This window comes from Aricia agestis, chromosome 4, assembly GCF_905147365.1.
Source record: "Aricia agestis chromosome 4, ilAriAges1.1, whole genome shotgun sequence".
In the NCBI taxonomy this organism is placed as follows: Eukaryota; Metazoa; Arthropoda; class Insecta; order Lepidoptera; family Lycaenidae; genus Aricia; species Aricia agestis.
Window position 1 is genome coordinate 6,333,357 of NC_056409.1, and position 19,934 is coordinate 6,353,290.

Sequence of the window (19,934 nt, forward strand, 5' to 3'; positions counted from 1 at the left end):
CAAGAAATTAATCACTATCGAATATACTAATTATTGCAGCAAGTCTTAGAGACACAATTGGCAGATCATACTATGAGGCTCGAGGTAGATATCCCCACGAGTTCTGGGAGATGCGAGCAGGTGGAGGCGGGGCAAAGGAACTAGCCGATGAGACCAAGTTCATGCAGCCTGGGATTGAGCAACCAGAGCTGATGGTGCAGGCTCTAGCTGCTCATAACACCCTCACAGACTGCCTGATGAATGGTGGTGAGGATGACGAAGCTTTGGAGAAGATTATGGATGATATGGGTGGTGTAAGTATTTTTGGCTTTTTGTGATATTAATATGTAGTACCTGGATGACCGAGCTTTGCTCGGTATAGCAAACACTGCTGGTCGTTAAAACAATTAGTTGCTCACATAATAGTATTATTATTCGCCAATAGATGTCAGGAAGAGTCATATTTTTCAGTTTATCGATTATCGATAAAACACGAATAAAAAGACATTTTCTGAGAATGATTCCTAGCTAGATCGATTTATCGCCCCCGAAACCACCTATATACTAAATTTCATGAAAATCGTTGGAGCCGATTCCGAGATTCCAATTATATATATATACATGAATTGCTCGTTTAAAGATATAAGATATATGTATGTTATTATGGTTCAAAATAGTTGTACACTTTTAAAACAAACTTTATAATGTATAGAATGTGACTACAATACACAAGAGTGCACATTTATAAAGATGCGTCGCGATCGGTAGAATGTGTGCGTGCGCGCTGAACGCTTATCCGCACACAAGTACACGCCTATCTGCATGACGCGATGTACAAAATTTTAATAAAACAATAAGACTCAAGAGTTCTTAAAAATTGTAGTTACAATATAAAACATAACCATTATAACACAGAGTTTATAATATTAGTAACAATTTTTAGGAGGTAGGTCTAGAAGATTGGGTAACAGAACCCTCAGAAGAGGACCAGCTATTCGCCCCTGAGTTGCCCGGAGGCGCGAGCTGTGTGTACACACAAAGAGTTCTGCAGATTGCCTCCATTGTCCGTTCCCTGTCGTTCCATGAGGAGAATCTACAGCATTTGGCTCGCAATACTACTCTTATAAGGTAAAATGATTGGTTGCTAAACTATTATGTGCTCCATATGGATGTCTACGTAGTATTTAAGATTGCCTATTACTTCTTTGTATAAAATATTTAAGTGGTGACTGGTCAATGCAATACATATTAATTTTTTATTTTTTTGTATTGTTTTAGGTTTTTATTACTCTGTGCCAACTGTTGGGTAGGCTCGCTGCGACAAAGTGGACTGGACACGCTTGGAAATGTGTCTGCAGAATTAATCATAAAGGTTTTTTTTTCCTTCAAATTTTTAACGAGGCTTAAAAATGCACTTGGCATCTATGCCAGCCTCATAGTATTATTCAAAATTATTAAAAATTAAACTATGCGACCCTTCATTGACAATAAATAAAATATTATTAAAGTGCGGGCCTGTTGCGAAAGAGGCGACGCCAAAATAATATTAATTTCCCCCCCAAACAAACCTCCTGAAAACAACTGGCCCCTGAGACCATGATTCCGTCCACAATCCACCAACAATTGCATTAAGTCCTCTGCAACCCCACAGTGAACACAAAGAGGGGATGCCCTCTTTCCTATCATGTGATTAAACTTGTTGAGTGGAACGTGTCCTGATCGCATCCTCATAGCGGTAACCAAGGTGGTCCTGGTAATATTAGTGCCCTCAAACCATGGCCTCAGACAAGGTTCACAATTTAATGTTCTATACCAAATACCCTTGGAGGAAGAACAGTCAATAAACAATTTCCTCCAGCTATCAATACAAATTTGCTTAGCTACATGAAAAAATTCTGTGTAGTATGGCTGTATATGAGAAGACACATCCCGACCATCACAGATAGCCTCTTTTGCCAGTTGGTCAGCCATCTCGTTGCCTAATAAACCTATATGGGAGGGTATCCATTGCAGTCTAATGCAAGATGTTTCATTGAAGTCATTTAATATTTTAAGAATATCATATGCAATAGGTACTCCTCTAGCTCCCGAGACGCAACGAATAAAGTGCTGAAGTGCAGACATTGAATCTGATAAAATAACAACCCGACATAAACCATTATTCTGAGCATAACGAAGTGCTTCCAGAATTTCAATAAGTTCAGCTCTCATGATAGAAATATTTCCTCCAAGTTTTAATTTTGATGAAACATACCTTTGTACATCAATGAATGCGGCACCAACACCCTCATCATTTCTAGACCCATCAGTAAACAACCTGTGATAACCGGGATATGTGACATGTAAATCATTTACAGTGAGAGATCTTAATAATGAAATATTAAAATTACGTTTAGAGTGGGTTACTCCTTCGACCCGAAGTCTCACAATACTTTTAATGTCAATGTAGGACAACCACACATTCATTTGGAAATCATAAAGGTAACACATTTATATCCATACATCTCAAGCCTTAAACTATGGTTGGCACCTTTATTTTTTGCAAACAAAGTACATTGGCTACTTTAGGTGAGAAAAAAAAAACAGTACACAGTATAAAATAAAGTACAATTAATAAAATTATCTGTATGAATAAAAATGAATTCTGTACTTTGTTAGTTTCTTTAAAACTCGAGAGATAGGTGATACGAGGTTCATCGGTCATCTAGTTTGAAAAAAAGTATTTTTGCGTAGTTTATTATTTTCGTAAAGTACAAAGTACAATGCCCTGAAATAAGGTACAATACTTTATAATAAAGTACCCTAAACTCAACTGAAATATTATTATGTTTCCCATTTAGGTGGTCATTTCTTTATATTTTACAGACGAGCGTAATTTAATACCTTTGTTTATTTGATGGTTAGTCACAATTATTGGGAGTATTGAAGTGGTAATGAATAAACAATATTTACAGGATCCAGCCACATGCCTCATATCCAGACATGTTTTGTCGACAATTCAGACAGCCCTCTCTTCTCCCGACCGAGCGCGTGTGTTGGCTGCGCTAGAGCTACTCAACAAGCTTGCTCAAAACGAAGCCAATGAAGATGCGTTACTCAAAGCACTTGAGGCTAAGGTAATAATTAAAAGTGCCACATTGTTTGTTTCTACTTTATATCATATATGAGTGTTATATATACTCTTAAAAAGTAGAAAACGGTTGACAAAAAACTTTTCATTGAACATAAATGGCAGTGCCTATAATATAACTGTACTGGCAATTACCGGATACTTACTTTTCTGTTCTATGCGACTTCTTTGCTGAAATCAAAATATATATTTTTTAGGTGTACAACGATGTATGTGCGCTACTGACACTGCGCGACATAATGGTGCTCGTGTGCACGCTAGAGTGCGTGTACGCTCTCACGTCGCTCGGTGACCGCGCCAGTGAGGCAGTCGCTAAGGTGCCCGGGCTGGTGCACACACTTGTCTCACTCGTCACTGTTGAGGTAAGTAGGTGTGTAGCGATGTATGTGCCCTCCTGACGCTGCGCGACAGCATGGCGCTCGTGTGCACGCTAGAGTGCGTGTACGCTCTCACGTCGCTCGGCGACCGCGCCAGCGAGGCGGTCGCACACTTGTCTCACTCGTCACTGTTGAGGTAAGTAAGTGTATAGTGTGGCCTATTTAGGTCAGCGATGGCGTTTTATAGTAATTTAAATTGACTTTCTCTCCATTCGAAAATTGTATCATTGCAATAATTTCCGAATCACGTTTTTTTTGGTTTTTGTCTTAATGTTTGTCAAAATATTAGTCTATGTTATATTAGATAATTTAAAACTATAAGTAGTGAAGTATTTCTGCCCATTGTTTAGAACATTAACTACTAATATCCAGGCCCAAAGCTACGGACCCCGTGCCTGTATATTAATGCGCGTGGTCGAGACGGTGAGCGGACCGAGCGTGAACGTCGCGCCCGCCGCCGCGCCTGCGCCCACGCACGCCGCCGTCCATACGCCGGACCCGTCGCACGCTGTACAGCATCAGGTAATAATATGAAGTTATAAGTAATGGTAAATTGTAATAAACTGAATTGTAAAACTTTCATTTATCATATCTGCTTATTAACCTAATGCCCCTAAGGGTTGATCGCAGGGGGGAAAAAAGGTGTATATGTATATGGATTATGGACCCAATTATATTATCTATGTATCAACAGTAAAGAAACTAACCCAGCGTGAAATACCGGCAGCAAAAATATTATGAAATGCTGTAGCGTTTGTCATTGTTATGCTGATAATTTTTTTTGTGTTATAGACCAACCAGGCGAGTAAACCGGAGCAGTCATCGACACCATCCACTCCAGTGTCATCACTGCAACAGTCGCATTTGCAACAGCGAACCGTACAGGTAATGTTGCTAAAGTCCGTTTGAAATACGTAGCTAATAATAAAAATGAAATAGGTACCTAAAAATACGCTACTTGTTTCTTTTAACTCTTAGGCTTCCCTTTTCTTCGATTGCACGTGTCTACAGCAGTCGACAAGACGTGTTGACTGCTGCCGTTGACTGCTATCTACAAGTACCGTTCGTCTGTAAGGACCCTTAGACTGATTTCTTATCTATGTCGTTGTTGTAATGAAAACGAATTGGATAGAAATATATCTGTGAGTAAGAGAGACAGTACTGATGTGATAAAAGTTGTAAGAGAGACACAGCAAACCGCAAAATGTCTGCGAAAAAAGATTAGAACGAGATGCAACATAATCACTGTCGTGTGACGGGTGGGCAGTTATTCTGTTAGCCGCTGTTTCTCGGTTTGCGGCGTTGGTGACCTAACGGCGTAATAGTTGGAAAGTACTTCTTAACCGAACTTTTGCTGTTGATTTCTGTAAATATTTTTACTTACAAAATACAATTTTTATTAAACTACATAGGAGAACGAGCATTTCGCTATAGCGTGGCTGCGTTCCGCGTACGAGCCGCTCCCCGCGTCCGAGAACGGCGCGAGCGACGCCGCCGACGTCTACCGTCAATACCTCGCCTGCTGCGCCAAGATGGGCCGCAAGGGGGTTATAGCGCCAGCACACTTCCCCAGATTAGTCAGGTGAGGTTTACGAATTCATAGAGTTCATAATATAATTCGTACTCAGAAGTATGCTAGGCGCTAGCGACGTATAGAATTGAGCGTGCATATTTTGCGTGCGTGTTAAATTATCCAAAGCAGTGGTACTCAACTTTTTTTTTGTATGGGCCACAAATACGTTTTGGAATTGGTGTCGCGGGCCGCAAACAAAATTTTTTAATGTTAAAAGATAACGTTCTTTAAAATTCGCGATTTAAAAGTGAACATATTTTCACGACTTTCACGACGACTTTGCACTTTTTTGCTGGTAGGCGTGAAATCGTGAATTTCATAATAATAATAATACTTTGTTTTATAATAGTTAACTTCACGCGGGCCAATGATCAAGTCCTAGCGGGCGGTAGGTTGAGTATACCTGATCTAAAGGATCTATCTTATCTATCTAACTTGCTTATCTTATTTTATTGTTATGATATAAATGTAATATAAATATTATTATTGTGGTCAGAGAATAAAATAAAATTATTATTATTATCTGTTTGTTGTTTTATATAACCTTTTTATATAAAACAACAAACATATTAAACATACTCTTGAGAATCACGAATCCACAAAGACTAGGTAATAGGTATGCTTGAATATTTAAAAAAATACCCTATTGTGTAACAACAACGGTATTCCAGGACCGTATTCGGCGGTACTGTCGGTCCGAACACGGTGTCGACGTCGTCGGGCGAGACGCAGCAGGTGTACATCGGGATACGAGCCAGGGCCGTGCAGTCCAGACCCAGCCAGCCCGCAGGTATGCGTTTAAGTAGACTATAATGTTATGTTGATTTCTTATGTCTTTTGTTAATTCAAAGTCCATATTAATATTATAAATACGAAAGTGTGTCTGTCTGTATATCTGTCTGTCTGTTACCTCTTCACGCCCAAACCGCTGAACCGGTTTTGCTGTTTACCCGGTACTCAAAGTATCTCTATATGGAGATACTTTGAGTACCGGGAAAGGACATAGGATACTATTTATCCCGGAAACATGTACCGGTAACCGGTTCTCGCGCGATAAACCAGTTTTGAAGCAACGGAGTTGCGGGTGCCATCTAGTTTAAAATATATTCAAAATTGGAATGAATGTACACTTTTTAAACATTTCACGTCTTCCTAATATTATAAGCATCGGTTTTATTTTGTCTACCTATTTTCTGTTTGTTTACTAGTCTATAGAATTTAATAGTAATAACAACTACATTGCAATTTATTTGTTATAGGACCGTCATCACCGATTCTGAAAGCACAACTGACTAACAAACCGACGGTGGTCGAAACTAAACCAGCCGTCATACAGTCTCCACAGGTAAGATTTTCTAACTATTTTTTTACGTAATTACTTTTTCTAACAGCCATACTCAGATACAATTATAGTTTGTGCGTTACAAGATGATATGGGTGACAGTTTTCATATTCCTTGCTACGGGGTTTTTTTTACAAGAAAATAAAAAAATCAAAATGTAATAAATTATATTCCATCTACAAAAACAAATGTTTCCTATAATTGTAAATGAATAAAAATGAAATGTTGCTAAATACGGACTTATTAATATGAAATTATAAAAATTAACTGTGAAATAGGATATATCCTTAAATTTTATTCTATTTAAATTATATTCCATCTACAAAAACAAATGTTTCCTATAATTGTAAATGAATAAAAATGAAAAGTTGCTAAATGCTAACTTATTAATATAAAATTATATTAATGTGAAATAGAAGTATAAAATTATTGTTACGAAAACATTTGAAAAATGTCAAATGCATGAAACGGAACTTATGTCAATAGAGATTGACTCTGTTGAATCGAAATCAAATCGATAAACTTCCATCCATCTTAAATCGCCGGCACCACTGAAATGTCAGTACGAAATCGATAATTTCGATTGCGATTCCTTTACTAAGTGATTCGATATTTTTAAATTATCGATTAATTTTTGTTAGGTAACTTACCTACTATTGTCAAGTATAATGTGTCACGCAAACGCACAAACTATAATTATGATTAACCTTCAATTTCATGAAGAGTTTGACAGATAATGTATGACTTATGAGGCGTATGCCAAATTTTTAAATTAATTACATTGAAGTAATGTTCCACTCTGAGTGCGGCAGTAAGTACGTAATGATTTTTTTCTAATATGTTGCTGTCGTTGCGTCGTTGGACCCGAATAACTAATTATATGCCACATAAACAAGCTCAGTTGCGACGACGCACCTTAATTTAAGTCTTATTTTTATTTTTTAAATAATTTATTGCAAATGTCTTTTACTTATTCTGTCACTGTAGTCGCTTACTAATGAGTGACGACGTAACAAAGCAATGTGGCAGCTGGCAACTGGCAAATGTGCACTGACCTCCATTATACAAGTACGCTGGACTTATGATACCCACCTGCTTTTTGTGCCTATTTGAAGTGGAATCAGCGCCCCCAATGCGGGGGAAGAGAACTAAATCTGACTGAACTTGCAAATGGCCGCTTAATCGTTATTGATTGTCATTACTAGTATTAGTTCCAAGTACTCTCACTACTGCTATCAGCGCCAATATGGCGATTTTCAAACGTCATTTTTACGTCAGATTTAGTTCTCTTCCCCCGCATTGGGGGCGCTGATTCAGCTTCAAATAGGCACAAAAATAGCTGTCATTTCAAAGGGTATCATAAGTCCAGCGTACTTGTATAATAGAGGTCAGTGCAAATGTGGCATAAAACATGTCATGGAGTAGAATTAGTATGTAAGCGTATATAGGTCCAAAATAGGCTACTTGACCTACTTTTTTCTTCATGCTAATCGCTTCTTAATCATTCATTTTCACAAAAAAAAACTAATATTTTAATATTTTACATAGTAGAAACCCATAAAAATGTTGATTGAAAAATATACCTTATAAATGGCGCCGAAAACACTGTCCGCCATACTGTGACGTCATACGTTTTGTAGTTTAAACTTTTTTTATTGAACATTTTTTATGTGCTAAATATACGAGTCTAAAGTGCCCAAAATTATAAAAGAATTAAATAAGAAATTAGAAATCATTTGTAATGTTAAAAACTTTTCGAGAATAGTTTTGGCCGTTTCATTTCCCGTCTACAATATATAAAACTGATGTTTTATTTGAATTATTCAAGAAAATATATTTTACAAATCTTTATAGGCTTATTGTTATAATAATAATAATAATATCTATGGACGCTTCACACCACGTCAGTCTGGCCCCGTGGTAAGTACCTGAAGGACTTGTGTTACGGGTACCAGACAACGGAAATATATTTAATACTTTTATACTATTCATAATATATTTAAGATTTTTATTATATGATACACATATTTAATACACATCCATGACCCAGGAACTTCGAAAACTTTTTGTTCCGTCGGCGGGATTCGAACCCGCGACCCCCGGCTTGAGCTACCAACGCGCTCACCACTGAGCCACAGAGGTCGTCTAAATAATAACACGTCGTGTTATTATTTATATACAAATAAACTTACATATAACGAGCGCGATAAATAAAAGATATTAAATTACGAGTCTGATGTCGTCACATCCAAATCGGAAGTACCGCAAAAGCGTTTTCGTCAGTACAAATCCTATTTTCATAAAATCATATTTTCAAATCGACTTTATTTATCAATCATAAGCTTTTATTTGATGATAAGGGTGAAATACGGTAGGCCAAGTTCTACTAGAAATATGCATTTGTTCAATGAAATTGAATATAGGTCAAGTAGCCTATTATGTTTAGAGTTATGACGTCACAGGTCTATATTATTTTTCCGTTTCCAGCCGGTAGCAAGTCACTCGGGCGATAGTCACAATTCCTCGCTGATCAAACACCTGCTCGCCACCAAAGTAAGCCCCGCCCCCGCACCGCAAGTAAGTGCCCACTAACACTACTAACACTTACCTACAGCTAGCTGATTGATTCTTAGAAATGGAGTAAAACAATCTTAAAGTGTAAACAAAGTTAGTTTTGATAGTTGTTCCAGTCACTTTATAAAGTTATTGAGTATAACGTTTGAATTAAATATTAATATATTTGCTCAGTTATTTTTATCCTTAATTATGAAGCAGTAACTTTAGAACATGCATATTTAAGAATATAGATGTTTGGTTTCCCAGGAATGATTTTAGTTTACCATTTTATTTTAGACCACATGATGATTTTAGTTCTACGTGCAAAGAAACGCACACGGTTTTTTTTTTATATATAATTGTTTTGTTTATTTATTTTTATAGATTATAGACAAATTATTATGGACATTGCAAAGAAATTGGTAAAGACGTTTTGATGTTTACGAACATGGAGTTAATATTAACATTTTGCATGTAAAAACATTATTTACTTAATACAACGTAGTAAGCAAAGTAGAAAGCATGTCCCTAATAAAACTAACATCATAATTTATAACATTAGTGGCATGCATAGCTTATTGAGGGCATGAAAAAATTGAAAATTGATTCTCAATTTGAATCCAAGAAATTGGTCAAATTTTGATCATTGATAAGAAAAATACGCATGCTTAAAAGTCGAATAGCAATTTTCGAGGGATTTTCGAAATATACTTTAAATAACCTATGAAATTGACTTTCAAAGTCATCGCAAACCTTTTATATAACTTTCTGTATCACAAGGGATTAATTAATAAACAAATACGTAGATTCAAAATAAAGTGCGGTCTCGAACCACTTCTAATTTCGCAATTGACTTATGGCTGTCTCTTTCGCTCTCGTATAATGAGCTATTACTGTTTCTTTTTTTTTTATGAAATTCGCACGTATTATAACGTGATCCTTGGCCGCACTTTAGCTTATATCATGTTGATAATATGTAAGTCAATAGTGTATTGCTGTATAGGTGGCCCAGAGACAACAGAGTCAGCAGAGAGTGCCTACTCCAGGCACCGTACTCGTACAAGCGAATCCAACTGGGGTAAGTTTAAGATATATATTTTTTGTTACTAACGTTTTTATAGAACTACAACAAAATCTTTAAAAAACTTGTTATTTCATGAAGTCCAACGAAAGTTCTACACTATGTAAAATTCATATCAATAATAATATTGTAAATGCCGAAGTGTGTCTGTCTGTCTGTCTGTTACCTTTTTACGCTTAAGCAGATGAACCAATTTTGATGAAGTTTGGTACGAAGATGCACCGACCCGGGAAAGAATATAGGATACTTTTATTCAGAAAAAAATACAGTTCCCGCGCTATAAATGAATTTCAGCGCAACGGAGTTGCGGGCAGCAACTAGTTATACAGTTAATTCTTACTCGCAGTTAACTGTAGATTTTAGTCGCTATTCTCAATATAAAAATCTTATATCGCCAGAACATGGAGTTAGACCCAGAGGCGCTTATCAAGTGTACTACCATCATACCTGGAGGAGTCGCTGCTACTGAAAATAAGGTAATAATATTATATTCTATCGTCATTCTACTATATTTTTAATATAAATATAAATTGTAAATTTAACGATGTATTTATTTTGATTTCAGGTTATTATAAGTACTGGTGAAGATTCAGGTAAAGTGTTTTTTTGATTGCAAATATATTTTTGATATTTTTCTAACATTTCTAATGCACAAAATTTTATTTACTCTTTAGGAATCAAGGACGAGCCCGTACAAATCCAAATCGACGAACAAGCACAACTAACAATTGTAAGTTAAATTTGCATTTCCTTGATTTTGTATAATAAATATATTACAGTATCCAAAATGCTATATTCGTATATTTCAGAAGGCAGCTCAGAACAAAATGCTAGCCGATCTGCTTGAGAAGAAATCTAACCCTCCGGTGCAAGTTGTACAGATGGGCCCGCAAATGAATGCGCCCACCATACAAATCACGGAGACGGGCCAAATCGTCCAAGTCAAGTCCGAGAGCAACCCTGTCCTGCAAATTAACGCCGAGTCCGCGCAGGGCCCGTTCTTCCAAATCAAGAACGACCAAGGCCAAGTGATACACGTCAAGAATGAGCAAGGCCAGATTATACAACTGAAAACGGACCAGATTCAAGGGGTTATACAGCAGGCGATGCAAGCCCAACTGGCCCAAGGTCAGATCACTCAGGGACAGATTGTTCAAGGTCAAATCGCCCAAGGCCAGATTACGCAGGGGCAAATGGGTTGTATAATACAGAACGTGAAAAGTGAAAAGGAAATAGTTGATACCGTTGTCACAGACCATTCGTATACGGAACCGCCTTCCAAAAAGCAGAAAACGGAGGAAAAGTCTGACGTAAGTTTTAATATTTATAAATTGTGAGGTTTTAATTATTGCTTAGTAATGACTACTTCCTTTAAATTCATTTTGATTTAGATGTTGTTTAGATGAAGAAGACGAAGCTTTAACACGATCAGCTATAATCCTATCCATTAATATGCACACATTATTTTTGGTCAAGCTTGATTTCTTTTCATTTAGATCAAAATGAAATGTGCCATATAAGTCGGAACATACATGCTAATTTCAGGTTATAATAAAACAATTATAATTGGTTCTGAAGCTCGATGTAGTATTTTGTATATTTTGATGTGCCACTGTACAAATATTTTTGATGTTTCTAGTATATCCTCCATAAGGCTATGCTTAAGGTATGAATTAAAATTATGATTGGATATTTTTGATTAGAAGCAGCTAATTGCTTTCTATATATACATAGTATAGAAAACAATTAGCTGCTTCTATTATTATATACATATAAAATTCTGTTACCAAAAAAAAACCCTTTAAAAATAGAAATACTGCTAAACAATGTTACGTCCTTTTCTGATACGTTGTAAAAGCCGATTAATGGATAAGGACAAAAAATTATGCATAATTTATGTGTAACTTTTTATAAGTAAGATTATTTGTATGTTATAGAGCGGTCCACAAGAGAGTGTGTCCAAAACTGCGGCGAATTTGTATGCGGCCCTAGCGGCGTCCGCTTTGGAAGACGAAGATGACCTAGTGAGTATAGTTTACTTATAATGCTTAAATTTTTTACTTATAATACTTATTCTTGTCTATTGCTTATCACATTTGCTAACCTGTTTAACGAAATTGGTTGTTTTTTTCTTTGTAATAATGGCGAAGGCCTATTTGAGCGCTGGAAATATATTTACAAGTTTTCTTTATATATATGCAGCTAATCCCTAGACTGATTTATAATAGTAAATAATTTAAGGTGTCACAAAGCGACCCACTTGCGCCAGTGTGGGTTAAATTTAAAGGTGCATTAAATGTTATCTCTGTCTTTCTTCGTATTTGTAAAAGAGAAAAGGCAATATTTTGAGAAAAAATAAAAACCTAGGCCGTTACAAATCAGTCAGTCAGTACCGTTACAAATTAGTCAGTCAGTACTCAAGATGAATCTCGGTCTCAAGACGCGATTCGGCTCTGTGATTTGTCCAAATTTTGACAGCCAACCAATCACAGAGCCTGCCGTTTCTTGAGACCGAGATGCATCTTGAGTACTGACTATTTATACCGGCCCTAGACTGGCGCATTTATAAGAGCGGAAGAGTTGGTAATTTAGTTTCGCCAAATATACGTTACGCACTGCTTATTCACTCGTTTCTTACTAACTCACCATTGCTAACTTTCATCAGTGTTAACATTACTAACAATCTCTTTCATGTGTTGAAGCGACCACGGACTATTCTTCTCGCTGGATCTATGGGTTCTAAGGTGCTTAACTCATTTTACTTATATTATATCTATTATACTCGTATATACCTTGTATTGAACTATTTATTATACAAGTCTGCACTTGAAAGTTCAAAATTTAGTAGTAGTGTGTACCACTACTTGCAGTAGTGTTGTACACACTACTACTAAATTGTTATTAATCTATTTTAACTTTCAATATAACAAATATTCCATTAGTAACTGTAGCATCACTATTTAACTATTTGTTCACATCTTATCAATATCTGATTATACTAACCTATGTTTCGTTTATAGACTCTTATTCCAAAGGTAAGTGATATCTTATTCGTAATGTATAGACTGTCAAGAAAGTGAAGAAATTAAAAAGTGGCAACATCAATCTAAGAAAAAAGGGATGACAGTACGATGTTGCCACTTTTTAATTTCTTCACTTTTTTGACGGACTGTAAGTAACTTACATTCCAATTCCGTTTTTAGGGTCCCGTACCCAAAGGGTAAAAACGGGACCCTATTACTGAGACTTCGATGTCTGTCCGTCTGTCTGTCTCCAGGCTGTAACTCAAGAATATAGCTAGACTTCTGAAATTTTCACAGATTACTTATTTCTGGTGCCGCTGTAACAACAATAAATTTAATATTTAAGGGGCTTCCATGCAACAAACGTTATTTTTTTGGTCTTTTTGGCTCGTAATCCATAATGTCAACATAATAGACACTTGAAATTTTCACGAAATCCTCAATTACATTTGTACTTTAATATTAAATAATAAAATTACAATAAAATAAATAATTAAGGGGAGCTCTCATACAAAAACTTATTTTTTTCCTTATTTTCGCTATATAACGGTACGGAACCCTTCGTGCGCTAGTCCGACTTGCACTTGGCCGATTTTTTTTCTTTATTATTCAATAACTGTATCTTCCAAAACACAATCAAACTTAGATATATTTATTAACGTTACAGCTACCACCAAAGCAAGAGCCAGTGGATATAATACAGCCATCAGTTTTGGTGGCAGGACCTTCTGAAGGGTCTATGATCATTCAAGAGCCGATACTGCAGGTAAATTTAATAAAATATGTAACTATAGTGCAATTAACTTTATACCAGAAGCCGTCTTCTGGTATGTAGTTATTACACGCCGCCGTGGTCGGCCTCGAAAAAGATGGCCAGTTGACCTACAAGGCAGGTTGGCTAGGTTGGCACTTGGCGCTAGAACTATTGAAGTGGAAGACCTTGGGGGAGGCCTGTGCCCATTTGTGGGACAGGCTTATAATAACAAGTCTCAAGTTTAAACCGTACGACGTGACCCAAACTTAATAAAAACAACATTTAAACAAACACAAATTTTAGGTGCAACAGCCGTCAATGCAAGTTCAGCAACCAACTCTGCAAGTACAAGCACCTACGATGCAGGTGAGTCCTTGATTTTTCTCTTCTCTCAAAATGTCATTAATATGTGCACAGTGCAGTAGAGCTTTTAGTCTTTGAATAAAATGTCGTACAGAAAAAATCCGAAACCATTCGAGATAACGAAAAGTTGCAAGTTCAGAAAAACATAATTTTAAATCGCGTTACATATTATTATGTGCCATCAGAGAAAATTCATTGGCAGACAGTGGACCTAGGTTTCATCGTGGGGTTATGTCACATCAATGTCAGTACAGTACTCCCAAATTAATAATGCGCATACAAATCTTCGCTAATTGTCGTAATCACGAAAACATCCGAATCTATGAAACGTAAGAGCCCCAAACAATGCACTTGCATTTTGCACCTTGTTCAAAGGAAATAGAAGTAAATATCGTATAGTCGGTACTCGGTAGCTGTCGCCGGTTCGTTAATTGTCTCTTTTTTTGGCGCATGCCCCACAACACCTTTTTTTGCGCATGTCCAAATCATGTCATGCCACGTCAACGCCACCAACAAGTTGCTTATATTTGGTTACGGTCAGGTCGTAAACAGTTGGCGTTGCAATGGCATTACATTATTTGGACATGCGCAATAAAAGGTTTCTTCCGACGCTCGGGAAAAACGATCTTTGCCGAACAATGACGAAAATTCCTATGCGCATTATCACTTTTGGAGCACTGTACTGATCTGTCTAGATGGGCTTGACCCCTCCAAATTATGTAGGTCCCCTTTCTGTCCCTTTAAAATAATTATGTCAACAGGTGCAGCAGTCGCTGGCGGTGCAGCAGCCGATGTTGCAGGTGCAGCCCATGGACGTGCAGAACATCATCGCCTCGCAGGCCGGACAGATTATACTGCAAGGTAAATGGACGCTTGTTAGTAATATTTTTGCCGTTGCGCGACACGGCTCAGCAGGTTTAAGCTTTCATGGTTTAAAGTTAATTGAAAATAAAATATGGTATTTATCTCATTTTCATGAAATAAGCGTCATCCAAAAAGGTTGATGCTGTTTTTTATAAAAGTGTTAACACTAGAAAGACCAAGGCAGTCAATTTAACCGCAAGGCAATTTCATTCCTAAATATTTCACAAACTATTTTTTTGTTTCTTTTCATATTTTATGACTTTTCCTAATTTGCTATTGTTAGGCTAGATTTATATTTTTAAAAAATTAACTATATGTTGTTTAAGAGATTCGATCACAAATACCTACTAAGACCGTCAATGTGACGGCATACTGTATATTATATAGAGGCACCGAGAATAGTGAACAACGATCTCTGCAAATTAAACTGGGTACCGTATATTTGTTTTTGTTTATGTTGAATTGAATTCTGAGTAAGTTGTTACTGCCTAGCTTGTTTATATTTTATAGTAAATATTGATTTCGAGCAGTCATAAAAAAATGCGTTTCCGCCTCAGAAGTTCTCAAATAGAACAAGAACTGTTGTGATTTATGGATATACAAGAAGATGTGTCGGTTGATGAAAGTAATGATGATAAAACAGGCAGTGCTAGTAAAAACCGTGATGCAGAATTTCAGCCATAACTGGTCACTTCTTCATCAGAAGACTTCAAAATAGATTTATCTGCTACAAATGAAGATATTCTTGTAAATTCGCGCAAAGGACGCGCCTTTGCGCGAATGGTATCTGTAATCTGATAGATCCATTGGCGGCTTGTGAACAGCATGCGGTGGACGATCAGCTAGGACATCTTCAGTACCGGAAGTCGGTATGTTACAAGTAGCAAGTGACGGCACAGAATGGACTCGTATTCCTCCAGACGCTAATAGAGTAGGACGTCGTTGCCAGCAAAATATACTTCCTGGCCTAGCCTGTTCACGTTTTTTTGCAATATACTTGATTTAGCAGCTATAAACTCGTGAATTCTGTATCAAAAAGTCATATGAATAAAAAATTTCGTTATGATTTTATCCTTGAACTATTAAGCAAAGTAGGTGCAGAGTATGTGAAAAAAAAAAAACACTTCAAATGCGATTCAAAGACAAGAAACTAATTCTAAAACAAGTGAACTATGCACTACAATCAATAAGAGACAGTAATGTTAAATCAATAGTATGTAATTGTAAAAAAATATATGTGAAAACAGCTCTATCTATAAAAAATCTCTGTGTGGAAAATGTACAAAAGAGTTAAAAAAAACTATTACTTGCTAGAAATGTTACTCAGTTTAGTGCTGAAATTGTTTACCGTTAATAAAAAATAATTTTATATAAATATATTTTTATGTAAAATATGCAATAATTTCATAAGAATTCTGACTTAATCTCTAGTACCGTCAAATTGACCGCTGCGGTCTTTGAAGGTATAGCATAAGCCCGGCCCTTCTAGTGTTAATTTTCTTTTGTAAGTTTTTAAATGTATGTACATATACAATATACAGGGTTTAACAAAAATAGGTGATAATATTTGAACTCGAAATGAACTCTCTACAAGGAACACGTACATACCCTAAAGTATTATCACTTATTTTTGTTACACACTGTATATAATACATATTTAACGTTCTCACACATAAGTGTATCAAGCGTTTATATTTACCGTTTTTGTTCTCAGAAAAACCAGTGTCAACTCAACCTACACAGTTCGTGCAGCAAATTATTGCGACACCGGGAACCGCCCAAGGTAAAATATCGTACTAATAAATTAGAATATCATAATGTTCTTAATACTTACTAATTTCAAGTGAAACATCGTATAACATTATATTAATTTACTTGTTTTCAGGTGGACTCAACTATTTGGCCCAAAACCTACAAGGGAATCTGATGCAGAAAACTATTCACATCATAGTACAGAACACTGGCTGTGGCCCCCTCACTTTAACGGTATGTTTATTTACTTGTTTTCTCTCGTGGTTTAATTAAAACGGCTAAGGTATTATTGTAGTAACTTTTATAATACAATCGTAAGATTTAAATTTTACTTAATTCTATGTTAAAATACTTGAATCTGATATAATTAAATATAATTGAAGTTAAAATGCACTGCGTAGATATTCGATGACCTTCACTGTAGTGTTACTAAGCGGAGTACAGTGTGAAGTTAGCTGCGATTTCGTTGTTGTACGTTACGAATCTAATAGTCCAGTGTGAAGTTAATGAGATCGCGCAGTGCAACTTGTGAAATTATTTACAATGTGCAATGCAACTCTTGTTTAACTTCACTACAGTCACAATGTACTAAATTGATTTGGTACTCAAGGTGAACAACCCAGGTGGCCTAGACGAGGCGACTCTCCACAGTCTTATAGCGGAGGCAGTCACTCAGCAACAAATTATACAGGTTATAAAAAGCTTCGGCCTAAAGACATAGTTTTAGATTAATGCTTAAGGCCTAAATAGCTCTGAGCCTGCATACGTAGGAGCTAATAGTACTAAATGCCAAAGACGAGGTACTATAATCTTGGGTTGATCCATATTAACATTTCGTAACGCTCTATAGATATTTGTTTCATTGATATACAATATTAAAGTAAATTTACTATCATAAAATCATTGAAATATCATACAACTAGGCTAATTCTTATTTTTAAGGTGGAAAGCAAAAATATTTGGGGATGGTCTAATAACTTCTTAGATATTGTATATCAATTTTATTTTTTGTTGCTTAAGGTGCTAGATGTTATCTAACAGTTGGGCTATTTCATTTAATCAAATATTTCTGAATTTGATCCCCTTAGGGCGTTCGCTGCGTTTAAGCGTTCGCCCGGCGCGGCCTCCCGCGAGGCATGCTTGTTTCATGTCATCCCATAGAGCAGCGCTGCGTTGAGCGGGTCAGCCGTCGCACGATTACTATGGCGAGCGCACGGCGCGGGCGCCCACGACGGGCAGCCGCGGCGGGCACACGCTCAACGCAGCGAACGCCCTTAAAGCTATGTTAAAATTAATAAGAATTAAGAATAAGTTTTGATGTTTCTCATTTCGAGCAGAAATTAGTTTTGCATTAATGATCAAATTCACAAATTAAATATCTAATCACCCTCACTAATGATCATTTTGTAGTTTCGCTTATTTAAATAATGCACCTTTCCATCTTAATTTACCGTAGATTAGGCTTTTAACAATACAAAAATAATGACATTATTTTTTCTGTTCATGCGTCTGACGATCCCTGGAATTATAAACCCAGGGTCGGATGGTAGATAAAAAGGTATTATAAATATTAATCGATGTTAGAATAATCCTTTATAACCCTTTTGTATAGTCTTGTTCTGATTGAATAATTTATTTCTGTAGACTTTATTCTTACGAGTATAATTATTATTAGCTAAATACTGCGGGCGGCAAAGAAAAACAAAAACTGTAAGAAACAACTTGCATAAAATTAATTTTAATCTGTCCTTCCCGTTTCAAAATTCCATAATAACACTAGGCCAATTGCTTGCAAATACAGTGTTATAATATTGCTTGCTTTTGCTCTATGTTTTCTCTGTTTCTTTTTAAATTGCCTATAACTTGTTGAAAGACGTAAGTATTTACAATGCAAGGAATATTCAAAGTGTTAAAATTAAAATATACCTCGCTCGAGGCACTCTTGCGACAGTTTCGGTTTTATCCAAGTGTTAGTCAAGAGATACGATATTTAACTAAAAAAAAGACTAGCGCAAGCAAGAAAAAACACATACTTCCTTTTTTCCTGTTCTGAGTTCCTTGCTAATAAAAATATATCGACTCTGTATGACCAAGATCTGCTTATCTTTGTCAGACAAATTGTCATTGACAAACGTAGACAGATGATCTGGAATATCTGTGCAAATATTTTATTAAGGTGGCTATGATTGGTGGAACAGGCTAACTACATTAAAACATGTAGTTTGGAACATAAAACTATTAGGGCGTTCGCTGCGTTGAGCGTGTGCCCGTCGAGGGCGCCCGCCATAGTAATCGTGTCAGCCGTCGCACGTTGAGCGGGTCAGCCGTCGCACGATTACTATGGCGAGCGCACGGCGCGGGCGCCCACGACGGGCAGCCGTGGCGGGCACACGCTCAACGCAGTGAACGCCCTTATTCCTTAAGGCGACCAATTGGTATATTTAATCAGTGATTGAGATGTGTGTTTCACCGTACACAGAACACTGGCGTGATACAGTCGACACAGAGAGTGATAGTAAGCCAGCCCACATTAGTGAACACCTCGCAGGCGATTGCCGTGGTCAAATCCACCATCACACAGGTTCAAGCACATTTACGCTTGTAGTTTGAGCATGGACCGTCGTAGTTTGTGTTATTAGGAGCTGAAAGTTTGGTCGCGGAGTATGTGAAAAACAGAAAGTAAGAACTTGTCTCTTTCACTCGTGCAAAATATCGCTACAGCTCCTATTGGGTAGTGTAGAAACGAGATAGAAAATGTGCTCGAGTAAAAGAGACAAGTATAGTCATTGAATAATCTACGTGCCTCTTCTGCGCTCTCTTGCAAGTCTAAATTATGTGTACGTCATGTTTAATTATTTAGAAATATTAAATATGTTAAGTAAATATGTGTGTCGTTATTACTATAAATATTTCTCCATACCTTCGTTGGTCTATGTAGCTGCCATTATCTGTCAAGTGTCCTTTTCAAGATATCAGATAGAGACAGCAATATGGATTCACGTAAGAGTGGAGTTAATATTTTAATGAATAAGGTGATAGGGGGTTTTAGTAACTGGCTTAGCTTGTATTTAGTAGTTTGAAGTGTATTCTATATATTATTATAGTTCTGTATTCAGTTTCCTTAAGAAAAAAGTATTTTG

The 19,934-nt window shown here is 36.6% G+C and overlaps 1 protein-coding gene across 1 annotated transcript in view; it reads left to right on the forward strand.

Annotated features, from left to right (window-relative positions):
* The window catches only part of LOC121726209 (AT-rich interactive domain-containing protein 2), a 30,573-nt gene that overhangs the window by 2,216 nt on the left and 8,423 nt on the right, over positions 1-19,934 (forward strand). The window contains exons 6-30 of the mRNA XM_042113445.1: positions 40-293; positions 923-1,107; positions 1,258-1,351; positions 2,934-3,095; positions 3,307-3,471; positions 3,859-4,008; positions 4,279-4,371; positions 4,899-5,068; positions 5,731-5,849; positions 6,319-6,404; positions 8,889-8,978; positions 9,961-10,035; positions 10,437-10,514; positions 10,604-10,631; positions 10,713-10,768; positions 10,848-11,348; positions 11,976-12,062; positions 12,741-12,782; positions 13,729-13,827; positions 14,119-14,181; positions 14,940-15,039; positions 16,757-16,825; positions 16,928-17,028; positions 17,405-17,485; positions 19,274-19,375. Of these exons, the coding sequence (XP_041969379.1) occupies positions 40-293; positions 923-1,107; positions 1,258-1,351; positions 2,934-3,095; positions 3,307-3,471; positions 3,859-4,008; positions 4,279-4,371; positions 4,899-5,068; positions 5,731-5,849; positions 6,319-6,404; positions 8,889-8,978; positions 9,961-10,035; positions 10,437-10,514; positions 10,604-10,631; positions 10,713-10,768; positions 10,848-11,348; positions 11,976-12,062; positions 12,741-12,782; positions 13,729-13,827; positions 14,119-14,181; positions 14,940-15,039; positions 16,757-16,825; positions 16,928-17,028; positions 17,405-17,485; positions 19,274-19,375 (3,050 nt within the window). The remainder of the gene's footprint in view (positions 1-39; positions 294-922; positions 1,108-1,257; positions 1,352-2,933; positions 3,096-3,306; positions 3,472-3,858; positions 4,009-4,278; positions 4,372-4,898; positions 5,069-5,730; positions 5,850-6,318; positions 6,405-8,888; positions 8,979-9,960; positions 10,036-10,436; positions 10,515-10,603; positions 10,632-10,712; positions 10,769-10,847; positions 11,349-11,975; positions 12,063-12,740; positions 12,783-13,728; positions 13,828-14,118; positions 14,182-14,939; positions 15,040-16,756; positions 16,826-16,927; positions 17,029-17,404; positions 17,486-19,273; positions 19,376-19,934) is intronic.